This window comes from Hemiscyllium ocellatum, chromosome 10, assembly GCF_020745735.1.
Source record: "Hemiscyllium ocellatum isolate sHemOce1 chromosome 10, sHemOce1.pat.X.cur, whole genome shotgun sequence".
NCBI lineage: Eukaryota > Metazoa > Chordata > Chondrichthyes > Orectolobiformes > Hemiscylliidae > Hemiscyllium > Hemiscyllium ocellatum.
The window spans coordinates 8,040,334-8,056,157 of NC_083410.1; the positions used below are offsets into that span (position 1 = coordinate 8,040,334).

At 43.5% G+C, this 15,824-nt stretch overlaps 1 protein-coding gene across 1 annotated transcript in view; it reads right to left on the reverse strand.

The window, feature by feature from the left end:
- Positions 1 to 9,038: 9,038 nt before the first annotated feature.
- The window catches only part of pex3 (peroxisomal biogenesis factor 3), a 28,043-nt gene continuing 21,257 nt past the window's right edge, over positions 9,039 to 15,824 (reverse strand). The window contains exons 11-12 of the mRNA XM_060831216.1: positions 12,481 to 12,577; positions 9,039 to 11,127 (exon numbers count right to left, since the gene is read on the reverse strand). Coding sequence (XP_060687199.1) covers positions 11,041 to 11,127; positions 12,481 to 12,577 — 184 coding nt within the window. The 3' untranslated portion in view covers positions 9,039 to 11,040. The remainder of the gene's footprint in view (positions 11,128 to 12,480; positions 12,578 to 15,824) is intronic.

Here is a 15,824-nt window from a genome sequence, read left to right on the forward strand (position 1 = left end):
AGGATTTGACCAATGAAACGTGAGCATTTATTGAAAGGGGTAATAGAAAGGGAATGTTGCCACAGCTGTGCAGGGTCTTCACGAGACCATGACATTGTTAGGTTTGGTCTCCACATTGAAGAAAGAATATAAATGGATTAGAAGCAGTGCAAAGAGGCTTCACTTGACTGACTGCTGAGATAATGGGGTGGGCATATTTACCTACTGGAGGTTCGAAGAATGAGAGATGGTCACACTGATATATAAAAGATTCTGAAGGGATTTGACAGACTGGAAGGCGAAGGGATGTTTCTCCACGTGGTGCAGTCTGAAAGAAAAGGTACGCTGTTTAAAAATTAGAGGTTCCCTGAAATATCTCCACAAAGGGCGGTATGACATCACCAAGACACCCTTTGTTTATATGTACATTAGAATTTAGAAGAATGAGGGGGGATCTTATAGAAACATATAAAATTATCAAGGGAATAGATAAGATAGAAGTCGAGAGGATGTTTCCAATGGCGGGTGAAAATAGGACAAGGGGGCATAACCTTCAAATTAGGGGTGTCAGATTTAGGATAAAATTGAGAAGGAACATCTTCACCCAGAGGGTTGTCAATCTATGGAATTCCCTGCCCAGTGAAGTGGTTGAGGCTTCCTCAGTAAATGCTTTCAAAGCTAAGATAGATATATTTTTGAACAGTAAAGGAATTAAGGGTTATGGGGAGAGGGAGGGTATGTGGAGCTGAGGCCATGAATCGGTCAGCCATGATCTTATTGCATGGCGGAGCAGGCTCGAAGGGCCAGATGGCCTCCTCCTGCTCCGAGTTCTTATGTCCTTGTGTACTTGACACTGATCCAACTCCCTCAGAACTTGCTCTCAGAGTGAACAAAACCTCTGACACGCCTGTCCATGTCTGTCAGCCAGGGCTCCTTGATTGCAGCAGAATAACAGCCCCAATCAGGGAGCTCATATTCTGAGGTCCCCCTGCATGACCTCGTTACAATCACTACATCCAGGGACGGAGACCTGTTCTTTCACTTGCAGCATCTCTTGGAGCATTTTCACACTGGGTCTGATTCCTCTGACTCAGCCTCAGAGATGGGGGTGTGTGTACCCGACTGTAACTCACCTCTTCCACCCAGAGCATCTCAGAAGAAGTTCAACCTCTTCTTGAGGTGACGGAAGACCGCAGCATCTGCCATATGCATCTCAGACTCTGAGGTTTCTTCAACACTAAATGGGGTGGGGGGAGAACCCAGGGGTTCCAAACGTCTTTCTGGCTGTTCTGCCAGGCTGGCTATATTTTGCTTCTGCCCCAATTGCGAGTTTGCAGTTTTCATATGGTCCACACACTTGTTCAGGACTACCTCATCTTCCTGAACTTTCCACATCACAGAACCTGACATTGCCTCTACCACGCCTCGTTCCTATGCAGGGCCATTCCCATGGCTTTGGCATCAAACTTCATCTCCTGAAGTAAAATGTGTCTCTTGCTGAGAGAAGTCTTGCTTGTTGTTCTACCTCAGCTTTGGTGTTCCTGATGTAGTTTCCCCCTACCCACTCAGTCGGGGAAGATCAGACTTAACCTGGTGGCGAGTCTTCTCCCCATTAGCAACTCTGCTCGAGCTGTCCCTGTATTGCATGAGGGGTGGTCTGATAATCAAGCAGGAACTGGGACATTCGACTTTAGGAAATATTCAAATTACCTGCTGGTAAACAATGACCAGTTATCTGCTCCCAACATTTCTGGGAGCCTGAGTATTGCAAAGGTTGTGCCCAGTTTTTCTATCATCACCCCTGTGTTTGATGAATGAACTCTATACACGTCCAGCCACTTTGAGTAGGCGTCCACAATGACTGAGAACATTGACCCCATGAAAGGACTGACACAGTTGACATGTCACCTGGCCAATACCATGAATGTATGGAAGTACTTTCTGTTCTTTTTGGCACTCTGGGCACTGCCCACAATTGTGGCTCTGTCTGCAGCCAGTCCTGGCCACCAGGCATACCTTCTCACCAACATCTTCATTTTGGAGACACCTGGATTAACCCTGTCAAGTTCAGCCAGTACATCTCACCTTTGCTCAGCACAATCATCCTTACTCCCCATAATAATATGCCATCCTGTAGGGTGGATCTGGTCACACTATGCCCAGAAAGGTTTCAGTTCCAGTTGTGATGGCCCTTTTATTTCTTCCATCGCCACCAATCGTTTCAGTTTTTCCAAGACCGGATCTTTTTGCGTCCACAGTTCGATATTGTCAGTGGCGATTCTGTGTCCAGACAGTTTAAAACCATTACGGACTCTCCCAGTGGTGCATCTACCAGTGGGAGGTAGCTCAAGGCATGCACACTTCCCATTTGGCCCTACTAGATGATCCAACTTGTAATTGTATCCATTCAGAATGATAACCCACTGCTGAATTCAACCTGAAGTGGCACGGTGTTATTCTCTTCGAGTCGTCCCAGGAGGGGGTTGTGATCTGTTTCTTTTACAAATTTACACTTGTAAAGATACCGGTGGAACTTCCTGACTCCAAATATGACAACCTCGCCTTCCTTCACCGTCTGGGCATATTTACGATCTGCATCAGCCAAACTCCTGGATGCAGACGCTATCATGCGTTCCTCTCCAGTGGGCGAGTTAGCTATGATCTAATACTACCCAGGGCTAGACAGGGAGGCATTGCATACCAAGCTTCCCAAATAACAGCATAATGCCAGAAATGCTTGCCCCAACTGTTAGAAGAGAATTCCTTCAGGAACATTTTTTTTCTCATCGCCACTGAAATAGCTTCATGGAGGCCAGTATCCCATCAGCAAGTCACCCTTTATTTATAGGTGGCGGGTCATTGACATGGTCAGGCTTCCTCAGAGCCAGTTCTCAAAGTGAACAGAACTTCTGACATCCTATTTATTTTTCTTTTTTTCTCTCAGAATGTCTGACACTCCTGTTGTTTATTTTCTCTTTACACTCCTGTTTTTTCTTCTTTTCTTCTTTTTCTCTCTGACACTATTTCTTTCTTTTCCACTTTTAACTCCCACACGACCGCCTAACTGCGGTAGTGCTTATTTTTCCCCAGCACCCGTATTGTGTGTGTGCAGGTGTGAGACACAGTGAAAGACACAAGGTGCACGAATCTACACGCCTGTTTATCTTTCCCCCCCCCCCCCCCCACACTACCGCCTGACAGCGGCTATGCTTATTTTCCCCCAGCACCCATGCGGCACTCCTCTTTTTTCAGATCAGTGGAAAATAGAATGTCACCCTGAAAAGTGTGAGGAGACGCACTTTGAAGAAGTAATACCATAGAGGCTAATATCCTGGCACCAAATCACCCCTTATTTATATGTTGAGAGTCCTTGACACTGATGTATCTTCCTCAGAGCCAGTTCTCAGAGTGAACAGGATATCTGGCACTCCAATTCTTTTTCTTTTCTGTGCTTATTTTTCCCTCACACCCATGTGACACTCCTTTATTTTAAATCCCCACACAACCGCCTAACTGTGGTAGTGCTTATTTTCTCCCCAGCACCTGTATTGTGTGTGTGCAGGTGTGAGACACAGTGAAAGACACAAGGTGCACGAACCTACACTCCTGTTTATATCTATCAGCCAGGGCTCCCTGGTTGGATCAGATTAACAGCCCCAGTCAAGGAACTCATATTCTTTGCGGTCCACCTGGCTGGTTACATTCATTACATTTCCCACACAGATAAGGAGAGATTCTTTCTCTCAGTGGGTTACTATCCTGCTTGATTCATTCTCCAGAAAGTATTGGAGACAGAATGGATGAATGCATTTAAGGCAGAATTAAGTAGATTTTGATCATCAAGGATTGAAGAGTTGGGGCAGGATGGGATCTCAGAAATGGCAGAGCGAGCTTGAGAAGCTGAATGGCCTCTCCCAGTGCCTATTTCTTGGGTTAGCAAGCCTGACAGGAGTAGATCTAGAAAGATCACGTCTCTATCGTACTTTGGCCAAACCCCTTTGGAGAAATGCATTCACTTTCAGGCAACAGAAAGTGTTAACTTTAGGAGTGGGGTGTGGTTGAAATTCACTGGAAAGTTTCTGAGGCTTGGAGTGCCCAAATCATGAGAACAGGATAGACAGGCGTATACGCACTTGGAAGATGTTCTGACGTGTTATAAAAACATAAAAGGATTCAATAGGTTAGATAAATGTAAACAATTTCCTTTGGCGGAGCGATCAGAACCTCAAAATTAGATCCAAGCCACTCAAGAGACGAGGAGCAGAATAAAAAGCAACATGAAAAGAAACTTTCTTCTGGAGTTGAGTGAGTCTTAAAAAAAGTGGCTCGTGAGATATTTGATGCATAGGTTCCAATTTTCTCAGGTTCTCCTGCTTCAGTGAAGGCACCAATCGATACCAAACGCAACTTTTTCTTTCAAATGGGAGACAGAAAGAAGACAACTGCAGGCCATTTAGCTTAACAGCTGTGAGAGGGAAAATGCAAGCAAGTATAAATGAATGAAGTTATCACAAGACACTTCTATTCAAGGCAATCATACAGGGTTTTGTGAAAGGCAAACTATGTTTAACCAATCCTTTGGAGATCTTTGCAGATTTGGTATAGATTATAGAGAACCGGTGGACGTAGAATCATATAATCAAAAAGCTGGTCAGTATGGGAACAGACATTTTGATCCAACTCACCCTAAACTAATTTAGTCCCGTTTGCCAGCATTTGACCCTCCCTCTGAACCCTTCCTGTTCATATACCCATCCAGATGCCTTTTAAATATTGTAATTATATCAGCTTCCTCTACTCTGTCCGGCAACTCATTCCATACACACATTACCCTTTGCGTGAAAAAGTTGCCCTTTTAGGTTGCCCTTTCCCCTCTCACCTATGCACTCCAATCTTGGACTTCCCCACCCAGGAGAAAAGGACCGTGGCTATTCACCCTACCCCTCATGATTTTATAAACCTCGCCCTCAGTCGCCATCAAAAACAGCCCCAGCCTATTCAGCCTCTCCCTATAGCTCGAACCCTCCAACCCTGGCAAAATCCTTTTAAATCTTTACTGAACCCTTTCAAGTTTCACAACATCCTTCCTGTAGCAGAGAGACCAGAATTGCACACAGTATTCCAAAAGTGGCCTAACCAATGTCCTGTACAGCCACAACATGACCTCTCAACTCCTATACGCAATACTCTGACTTATAAAGGCAAGCACACCAAACACCCTCATCATTATCTTGGCTACCTGTGACTCCACTTTCAAGGAGCTATGAACCTGCATTCCAAGCTCTCGTTTTTTAGCAACAGTCCCCAGGACATTACCATTAAGTGATTAAGTCCTGCCCTGATTTGCCTTTCCAAAATGCAGCACCTCACATTTATCTAAATTAAACTCCATCTGCCACTCCTTGACCCAGTGGCCCATCGGATCAAGGTCCCATTGTACTGAGGTAACCTTCTTCGCTGTCCACTAGATCTCTAATTTTGATGTCATGTGCAAACTTACTAACTATACTTCCTATATTCACATCAAATCATTTATATGAATGATGAAAAGCGGTGGACTCAGCACCAATTCTTGTGGCACACCACTAGGCCACAGGTCTCCAATCTGAAAAGCAACCCTCCACCACCACCCCCTCACCAACCCATTCCCCCCCAACTGGGCACCCCCACACCCTGTCTTCTATCTTCGAGCCAATTCTATGTCCAAATGGCTAGTTCTCCCTGTATTCCATGTGATTAACCTTGCTAACCAGATACCATGAGGGACCTTGTCAAAAACCTTACTGAAGGTAAGATCACATCCATGGCTCTGCCCTCATCAATCTTCTTCGTGACTTCTTCAAAAAACTCAGTCAAACCAATGTCAGGCTCACTGGTCTATAGTTTCCTGGCTTTTCCTTATCACCTTTCTCAATTAGTGCCATCATGTTAGTCAAACTCCAGTCTTCCAGCACCTCAACTGTGGCCAATGATCACACGAATGTCTCAGCAAGAGGTCCAGCAGCAAATACTTCCCTAGCTTCCCGCAAAGTTCTAGGGATCACCTGATCAGGTCCCAGAGATTTATTCACCTTTTTGTGTTTTAGGATATCCAGCACCTCCTCCTCTGTAATAGTGACATTTTCAAGATGTCACCACTTATTTCCCCACATTCAGATTCGGAGAGGTCACCCTGTTGGGAGTTTTCTATAGGTCTCTGAATAGTTCCAGAGATGTAGAGGAAAGGATGGCAAAGATGATTCTTGACAGGAGCGAGAGTGACAGGGTAGTTGTTATGGGTGACTTTAACTTCCCAAATATTAACTGGGAATACTATAGTTCAAGTACTTTGGATGGGTCAGTTTTTATCCAGTGTGTGCAGTTTCTGACACATTATGTAGACAGGCCAACAAGGGGCGAGGCCACATTAGATCTGGTACTAGGTAATGAACCTGGCCAGGTGTTAGGTTTGGGGGTAGGTGAGCACTTTGGTGATAGTGACCACAATTCAGTTACGTTTATTTTAGCAGGAATAGTACCAAAAGACTGGAGGATAGCAAATGTTGCTCCCTTGTTCAAGAAGGGGAACAGAGACAAACCTGCGAATTATAGACCAATGAGCCTTACTTCAGTTGTGGGTAAAGTGTTGGAAAAGGTTATAAGAGATAGAATTTATAATCATCTCAATAGGAATAAGTTGATTAGGGATAGTCAACATGGTTTTGTGAAGGGTAGGTCATGCCTCACAAACCTTATCGAGTTCTTCGTGAAAGTGACCAAACAGGTGGCTGAGGGTAAAGCCGTCGATGTGGTGTATATGGATTTCAGTAAGGCATTTGATAAGGTTCCCCTGGTAGGCTACTGCACAAAATACAGAAGCATGGGATTGAAGGCAATTTAGCTAGCCAATTCTAATCCAAACTGCTGAAAGAAGACAGAGGATGGCGATTGATAGGAAATGTTCATCCTGGAGTTCAGTTACTAATGGTGCACTGCAAGGGTCTGTTTTGGGCCCACTGCAATTTGTCATTTTTATAAACGACCAGGATGAGGGTGTAAAAGGATGGGTTAGTAAATTTGCGGATAACAATAAGGTCTGTACAGTTATGGATAGTGCCAAAGAACGTTATAGATTACAGAGGGGCATAGATAAGCCGCAGAGCTGGGCTGAGAGGTGGCAAATGGAGGTTAAAGTTTGAGGCGATTCACTTTGGGAGGAGTCACAGGAATGCAGAGTATTGGGCAACTGGTAAGATTCTTGGTAGTCTGGATGAGCAGAGAGCTCTCAGTGTCAATTTACACAGATCCCTGAAAGTTGCCACCCAGGTTGATAGGGCTGTTAAAAAGGCATATGGTGCATTGTCAAGGCCTTTTAGGATCATCCAAGTCACCACTTACTTAGCTGAGCTCCCGTGGATATAAACTTGGCTTGGCCAATCTTTCCTTACAAGGAAACCATCCAGTTCAGGTATTAGTACACGTTGAGAGCACTTTTTGTTGTCTGAGAGATACCAGACCTTGGCTCACAGTATCAAAATAGAGGGTCACCCATTTCAAACAGAGACTAGTCAAAATCTCTCTCACAGAGACATCTCTGGAATTTTTTCCTTGAAAAGATGCTGCAAGTGCAGTCTTTGAATGTTTGGACCTTCCTAAAATGCAGTGTCCAGAATTCCTGGACAGCATTCCTGTTCTAGATCCTGTCAGACATTTTAAGTCATTTTTACAATGCGTCCTTCAATGATTTTTACACATACACTCCTGGATCCTCTGCCCCTGGCACTTTGTTCAGAACTGCACTCTTTATTTTACATTGCCTTTCTCCATGCTTTCTACCATAATGCAGAACTTCACACTTAGCTAGATCAGGTCACATGCCTGTCTCTGTCCTTGTAAAGTCCATCACTGCCCTGTTCACAGCCCACAATATTTCCAAGTTTTGCAATTTTAAAATTGTGCTGTGTTCATTTCCTGACTGCGTCACTGAAGATAACAAAAAATGCAGCGCCTTCGTACCACAGCCCTTGGAACCACCACACACACATTTCCAAAGTACAAAAAAAACCCAACTAACCATTCATCCCTGATTCCATTATTTCCTGTCATCAATCACAATCCAGGTTGTTAATGATCCTTTTCAGTCCTTTGTGACAATGCTGTCACTGTTAAGAGGTTATTTTGACCTGGGCTTTTTTTTAAAAGAGAGGTTGTAAAGCAGAAGAGATGAGCTAGTTAGTTCAGGCCATTTAATTAAATGGCTTGGGAGGCCTTGATTTTTAAAAAAAAATACATTCTGAATGGGTGTGACTGGCTTCCACAGATCAGGATTTCTGGGTTTTGCTTTTTCAGTAACATCATGTTTCCTTTCTACTGGAAGGATGTTGTGAAATGTTAAAGAGTTCAGAAAAGATTTACAGGGATGTTGCCAGGGTTGGAGAGTTTGAGGTACAGAGAGAGGCTGAATAGGCTCTGGAGCATCAGAGTCTAAGGGGTGACCTTATAGAGGTTTATAAAATCATGAGGGGCATGGATAGGATAAATAGATGTCTTTTCCCTGGGGTGGGAGAGTGCAGGACTAGAGGGTATATGTTCAGGGTGAGAGGGGAAAGATATAAAAGAGATCAAAGGGGTTTTTACACTGAGGGTGGTGTGTGTATGGAATGAGCTGCCAGAGGAAGCAGTGGAGGCTGGTACAATTACAGCATTTAAAAGGCACCTGAGTGGGTATATGAATAGGAAAGGTTTGGAGGGATATGGGCCAAGTCCTGGCAAATGGGACTAGATTAGGTAGGAGATCTGGTCAGCATGGACAAGTTGGACCAAATGGTCTGTTTCGACACTGTACATTTCTGTGACTTTGTCAGAAGCTTAAGAGTTTTAAGGGTCTTAAGAGTTTGAAGCTTCAGTGAATGTCTCTTGGCTGTTACTCTCAGAATTTTCTCTTTATGTTTTCCTCTCCTGGATCGGAAACTGCATGTGAGAATCTGCATCTCCATTTTCCTTTTTGCAAAGGGGTGTGTTTATTGAATGTTACTACATTGGAAGAGTTAATTAGTAATACTTACTGCATCTATTATTCTGTAAAGTTTCCAATAAAGTTATTCAAATTCTTTCTTTTGCATAGTTAAAATAAGTGTTTAAAATAAATTGTTTTGCTTAATATCATGTAGTTTGACCAGTCGCACATGGAACAGACGTTGTACATTCATCTTTAAAATAAGAAAAAGTTAGGATCTAGGCTACTTTCCTAAAATATTTTGAGGGGTCTGTTCTGGTCCATAACCCCATGGGCTTCGCCTTTTTAAAATTTGCACCCTTTTAAAACCTTCACTATATTTAAGCCTTAGTGACCATTTTTTTGAACATCTTGGATGAGGGGTACAGAAGCCATAAGAAAGAGGTACAGAAGTAGGCATTTCAGCCCCTCACATCTGCTCTGCCACTCAATAGGATTGTGGCTAATCTGACATTCCTTTTCCTGTAACCCTTGATTCTCCGACTGATCAGGAATCTATCTCGGATTTCAATACACACAAGGACTCTGCCCCCACAACTCTCTCTGCGGCAAGGAGCTCCAAAACCCCTCAATCCTCTCAGAGAAGAAATTTTGTCTCATCTGAATTTTAAATTGGAGTCCCTTTACTCTGAGACAATGCCCACTCATCAAACTGTCCCATGAGGGGAAACGTCCGCCCAACATCAAGCTTTTTAAGAATGCTAAATACTTCAATGAAATCACTTCCCATTCTTTAATGAGATCATCTCCCAATCTTCTAAATTCTGGAGTGCAGAGCCCCAAACTATTTAGCCTTCCCTCATAAGACAACCCCTCCATCCAGAATAATGGTGACAAAACATTGTACACATGATTCAGAGCTGTAAATTATAATCGAACAGACCAGCCCGAGTTCATGCCAGATCAATAAATCAAACTGAATTTGAATAAATGACCTTGAAGTTGATGGACTCCAGTAAAAACCTAACTGGCTAAATAGTGTTCTTTGGCGAAGCAAATACCGTTTGACCTAATCTGGCCTATATAGAGACATAGAGAATATACAACACAGGAACAACTTTGGTCCAACTTGCCCATGTCAACTAGGTATCCTAAATAAGTCCAGTCCCATTTACCAACATTTGGCCCATATTCCTCTAAACCCTTCCTATACATACAGCCATCCAGACCACTTTTAAATGTTGTTATTGTACCAGTCTCCAGCACTTCCTCTAACAGCTCATTTCATACACGCACCATCACCCTCTGCATGAAAAAAGATTGCCCCTCGGCGCCTTTTAAATCTTTCCCCTCTCACCTTAAACCTATGCCCTCTGAGTTTGGACCCCCCCCACCTCAGGGAAAAGACCTATTTGACAATTTGACAATTCCCATTCCATCCTGGCTAACGTTTAACTGCTTTCTTAAGTAAATCGCTCAGCTAACGCAAACTGTTCTACAAAAGTTCACCACAAACTATTAGGATGGGCAATAGATTCTGGTTTTACCAGCAACATCCACAACAATAAGTTTCATAAAATATTTAGTATGTTTTATTCCCTGAACACGTTACCACCTCCATTTTTGTAATGATGCGACTTGATCAACAAAATGGCCTTATTGTTCATTGTTTTAATACTATATACTACTAAAACAAGGAAGTTTGTGGGCAAAAAAAATCAAACTATTAACATTCCGGAAAGAGATGCCAGCTGGCAACATATATTACTGTTCACATAATTAGTTAGAATCTGAACTGGAATTTCCTGCAGTAAAAATATTTACCCACACTACCTGAAGAATCCTGAATCCAGATGCACACATTATAATCTACAATACAATGATACAAATAACAGTATGATACAAAATAATTACAGGCAGATTAATGTAATCATGTCTGTAAAGATTCAGAGACGGTTAAAGTCACATAGCCACGAGTGACAAGGTGGCAAATACAGGCACTGGCACCTCCATCACCAGAGCGTTGCAGGACTGAGAGGAAGCACTTCATGCCATCTCAGGAAACGTGGGGGGAATGAGATCGGTCTGGAGTGCCCCTCATTGTGCTGAGAATTGCTGGCTGAGGGTCACTTCTCGAGTTGCTGAGGAGGGGAGCTGAATGCTTCGTAGACGTTGGCAGCAAAGTCCTTCACCTGGTCCATCAGCAGCAGGTCCTGTAAGCAGCAATTCCAGCAGTCAGCAACAACATGCATTTATAGAGCAACCCTCACCTACCCACCACCTGTTAAAATGGGAGAGAGCTCCCACAACCTTTCAAAGAGGAACAAATCAGATGTATGTGGAGGCCAGGCCAGAGAAGCGATTAGGAGGCAGGAGCCAAAACCTGAGTCAAAACAATGAGCTTTAAACGGTCAGAGAAATGGAGAGAATTCCACTCAGTAGGTCCAAGGAAGCTAAGGGCACATTTTGTAAGATCGAAAGGAGGGGGTAGCACAGGGGAAAACGTTAAGAGGTCAGACCTTAAAGAAGAAAAACTCCATGGAGGAAAAGTATATGAAGCTTGAAGAGTTTAGATTAGATTAGATTCCCTACAGTGTGGAAACAGACCCTTCGGCCCAACAAGTCCACACCGACCCATTTTTCTGTCTAATGCACCTAACAACATGGGCAATTTAGTGTGGTCACTTCACCTGACCTATATAGGTTTGAAATGTGGGAGGAAACCCATGCAGACACGGGGAGAACGTGCAAACTCCACACAGAGCGGCACCCGAGGCTGGAATTGAACCTGGGACCCTGGTGCTGTGAGGTAGCAGTGCTAACCACTGAGCCACCATTTGTTCAGGTTGGGAGGAGATGAAGCCACAGAGTTTAAAATACCAAAACTTAAGCATTTTAAATTGGAGGTGTGAGTGAATGGTGAGCTAACGGAGAGAAGGGGAGATAGTCTCTGGGTGGAGGCAGCTTGTGCTTTGCTTCCACTGAATAAGCATCAAGTACATGCTGCACCTTCACCCTCCTGGTTTGCTTACACTCATGTAGATACTGACACTGCACAGAGCCGGTCAGCACCAGAGCTTTAACAGTAAATACTATAGAATGGATCCAATGCTGTGCATTAGACAAAATTTGCTCCAAAGAGGGGCTGCTATACATTGGTGGGAAATAGAAGAGGTCAACCCTCTGATAGTACCAAAACAGCAAGACTTTTAAAACTGATGTCACAACGTAGGATGAGACGGGTAGTGGAAGGTGTGACCCAGCTGAAGAAAGTAAGACATGGGATAAGCTGAGAAATAATGTGTTAGGTGAAGGGGTAAATGTAGGGGAATGGGTCTGGGTGCATTGCTCTTTGGAGGGTCGTTGTGGATTTGTTGGGCCGAAGGGCCAGTTTCCACACTAAGTAATCTAATTTATTCTTTTAAGTGATACCAAGATTGTTATCTGTAGATTGTAGGAGACAGTTTTTGGGATGCAGGAAGTAGTGAATTAGACATGCATGTCAACAGGGACTTACTTATAACACAGGGATCAGAGAACTGTACTCACAAAACACTAACACTTACCTGAACAAAATGGCTGGATGTCTCGCTGCAGGTTGAATGTATCTGCCCGTTTATAATCGGGATGATTTTAGCGAGGGGAAGTCTAATGTTGGACAAACTGCCAAGGGAGAAAAAAGGATGAACATGAAACGAGAGGAAATTGGTCATTGTTGATACCGAGTCCCACAATGGATCTTGGTTCATACTAAATTTAGGAGGTGCAAGTGATGAATTCACAGTCCTGTCTGCTGCCCCTTCTAATTGCTTCCAAGAATACAACCAAATAAGCACAGAATCCAATCAGCACAATCATGACTACTAATATTCAAATAACCAACTGCTCCTTTACAATCGAGTTACAGTAGCCCTAGAAGATCTGGAGGTATTAATAATTGCAAACAATATCATCACAAACCCAAATATAACAAGCAGACAGCTGAGTAAGGGTTGAGATAGAGTAGTTCTTTTGAGTGTTGGATCACAGATAGACAGAGTCGTTAAGAAGGGATTTAACTCGCTTGCCTTCATTGCTCAGATATTAAGTACAGGAGTTGGGACATCATATTGAGGTGGTACAGGACATTGGTGAAGCCACTTTTGGAGTACTGTGTACATTTTTGTTAAACACAGAGTGGTTCGTGTGTAGAATGTGGTGGATTGAGTATAGCTACGTTTAAAAGACATTTGGATACACACATGAATAGGAAAGGCTTGTAAGTATATGGGCCAAACACAGGGAGATGGAACTAGTTTAGTTTCATAACATGGTTGGCATGAACTAGTTAGACCAACCTGTTTCCATGATTCTATATTATACATGCTTATCACACTATAGCTACTTGTACACAGAAACTTTGGCCTGACTTTATCATAGAAAAGGAAGTTGTTCTCAACCTCTATAGGCTATTGGTTTAGCTTCAGCTGCTGAACACTTTAGTCTTGGGCACCATACTTTCCCAAGCCTGAGGAGCTCTACAAGAACGGTACCAGGGCTGCAGAACTTCAGTTCCTGGGAGGAGTTGGTATCATCCTCCTTAGCACAAGAATAATGTGTTAAAAACTGAGGTCTCTTAATACAGCAAACAAGGAGAGGCTATTTCCATACCAGGAAGATCAGTGATCAGAAGACTCCAGCGCTAATCTAAAAGTCACACATCTTATCAGGAGATAAAGAGGAAGCATTTCTCTCCGGCGATAATGAATCTGTGATGGAAGTTGGTACTGTAGTGATAATGTCACCGGTTTAGTAATGCAGCAGCCCAGCATAATATGATAGAGGCTGTGGGCTGAAGTCCCAACATGGCTGCATCTAGAATTTAAAAAAGAACTTATCTTGAGGGGCACATAGCTCAGTGATTAGCACTGCTTTCTCACAGCACCAGGGACCCAGGTTCGATCCCAGCCTTGGGGTGACTGTCTGTGTGGAATTTGCACATTCTCCCAGTGTCTGCGTAGATTTCCTCTGGGCGCTCCAGTTTCCTCTCACAATCCAACCTGTGCAGGTTAGGTGGATTGGCCATGCTAAATTGCCCATTAGGAATGTGCATTAGTCAGGATAATGGAATGGGGGAATGGGTTTGCGTGGGTTGCTCTTCGGAGGGTTGGTGTGGACTTGTTGGGCCGAAGGGCCTGTTTCCACACTGTTGGGATTCTGTGATGATTCTTTGGAATTCTGTACCGCAGAGGGCTGTCAAGGTGGACTGTTAAGTATATTCAAATGTTGAGATCGATGGATTTTCAAATCAGGGAGGGAATCATGGGTTATGGGGACATGCAGGAAAGTGGAGTTGAGGATTCTCAACCATGATCTCACTGAATGGCATAGCAGACTCACTGGGCTGAATGGTCTAATTCTGCTCCTTATGGTCAGAACCCAATGGTGTAGTAAAATAAATCCCACTCTACTACAGGGATGTGCTGGTTGGGAAGAGAGTGTCCTTAAATCTAAACATGGCACTGTCTTGAAGCTGAAAATGTGTTGCTGGAAAAACGCAGCAGGTCAGGCAGCATCCAAGGAGCAGGAAATTCGACGTTTCGGGCATAAGCCCTTCTTCATAAGCCCTTCTTCCTGAAGAGCTTATGCCCGAAACGTCGAATCTCCTGTTCCTTGGATGCTGCCTGACCTGCAGCGCTTTTCCAGCAACACATTTTCAGCTCTGATCTCCAGCATCTGCAGACCTCACTTTCTCCTCACTGTCTTGAAGCTGACAAAAGCCAGCCCGATCTGACTAGTAACATATCCTCTGCCTTCTACACCTCTCAGTTTTTACTCACTGCTACTCATAGTCCCAATGCCATAATCTAAACTGTGTATTTGCTGGAAATCTGTAATAAAACCAGAAAATGCTGGAAATATTCAGCATGCCAGGGAACAGCTGTGGACAGATTTTAAAAACAGCAGTAATGTTTCAAACAGAGATGCCTACTGACCTGCTGCGTATTTGCAGTAGTTTCTGACTTCATTTCAGATTTCCATCATCTACAGTATTTTGCTTTTACATAAGATTACCTTTTAATTTTATCAATATTATAGAGTCATACAGCATGGAAACACATCCTTCAGTCCAATTCGTCAGTCCTGACTGAGTTTCCCAAACTAAAATTAGTCCCACTTTCCCGCGTTTGGCTCATATCCCTCTAAACCTTTCCTATTCATGTACAACCAGAAATGCCTTTTAAATGTTGTAACTATACCTACATCTCCCATATCCTCTGGCAGCTCATTCCACATATGAACCACCTTCTGTGAGAGAAAATTGCCCCTCAGGTCCTTTTTAATGCCTTTCCCCTCTCACCTTAAACCTTCGCTCCCTATTTTTGGGATCCTTTACCCTGGGAAAAAGCCTTGGTTATCCACCTAGCCTATACACCTCATGATTTTATCAATGTCTACAAGTTCACCCACAATCTCCTACGCTCCAAAGAAAAATGTCCCAGCCTACTCAGTCTTACCTTATAACTCAAACCCTCCTTCTCAGACCACATCCTGGGTAAATCCTTTCTGAATCCTCTTAGATTTAATAACACCCTTCCAAAGCAGGGTGATCAGAACTGCACATAGTTGTCCAGAAGTGACCTTACCCACACTGTACAACCCTAACATGATGTCCCAACTCCGATATGCAAAAGGTCTGAGCAATGTAGGCAAGTGTGCTAAATACCTCCTTAACCACCCTGTCTATGTGGAACGTAAATTTCCATTAACTATGCACCTGAACTCTTCGGTCTCTGCCATACAACACTGCCCAGGGCGTTACCATTAATTGTAGAAGCCACGTCCTTGATTCCTTTACCAAAATGCGATACCTCACATTAATCCAAATTAAACTGATGTTATCATCATTTTTGGAATCTGCATTTTTAAA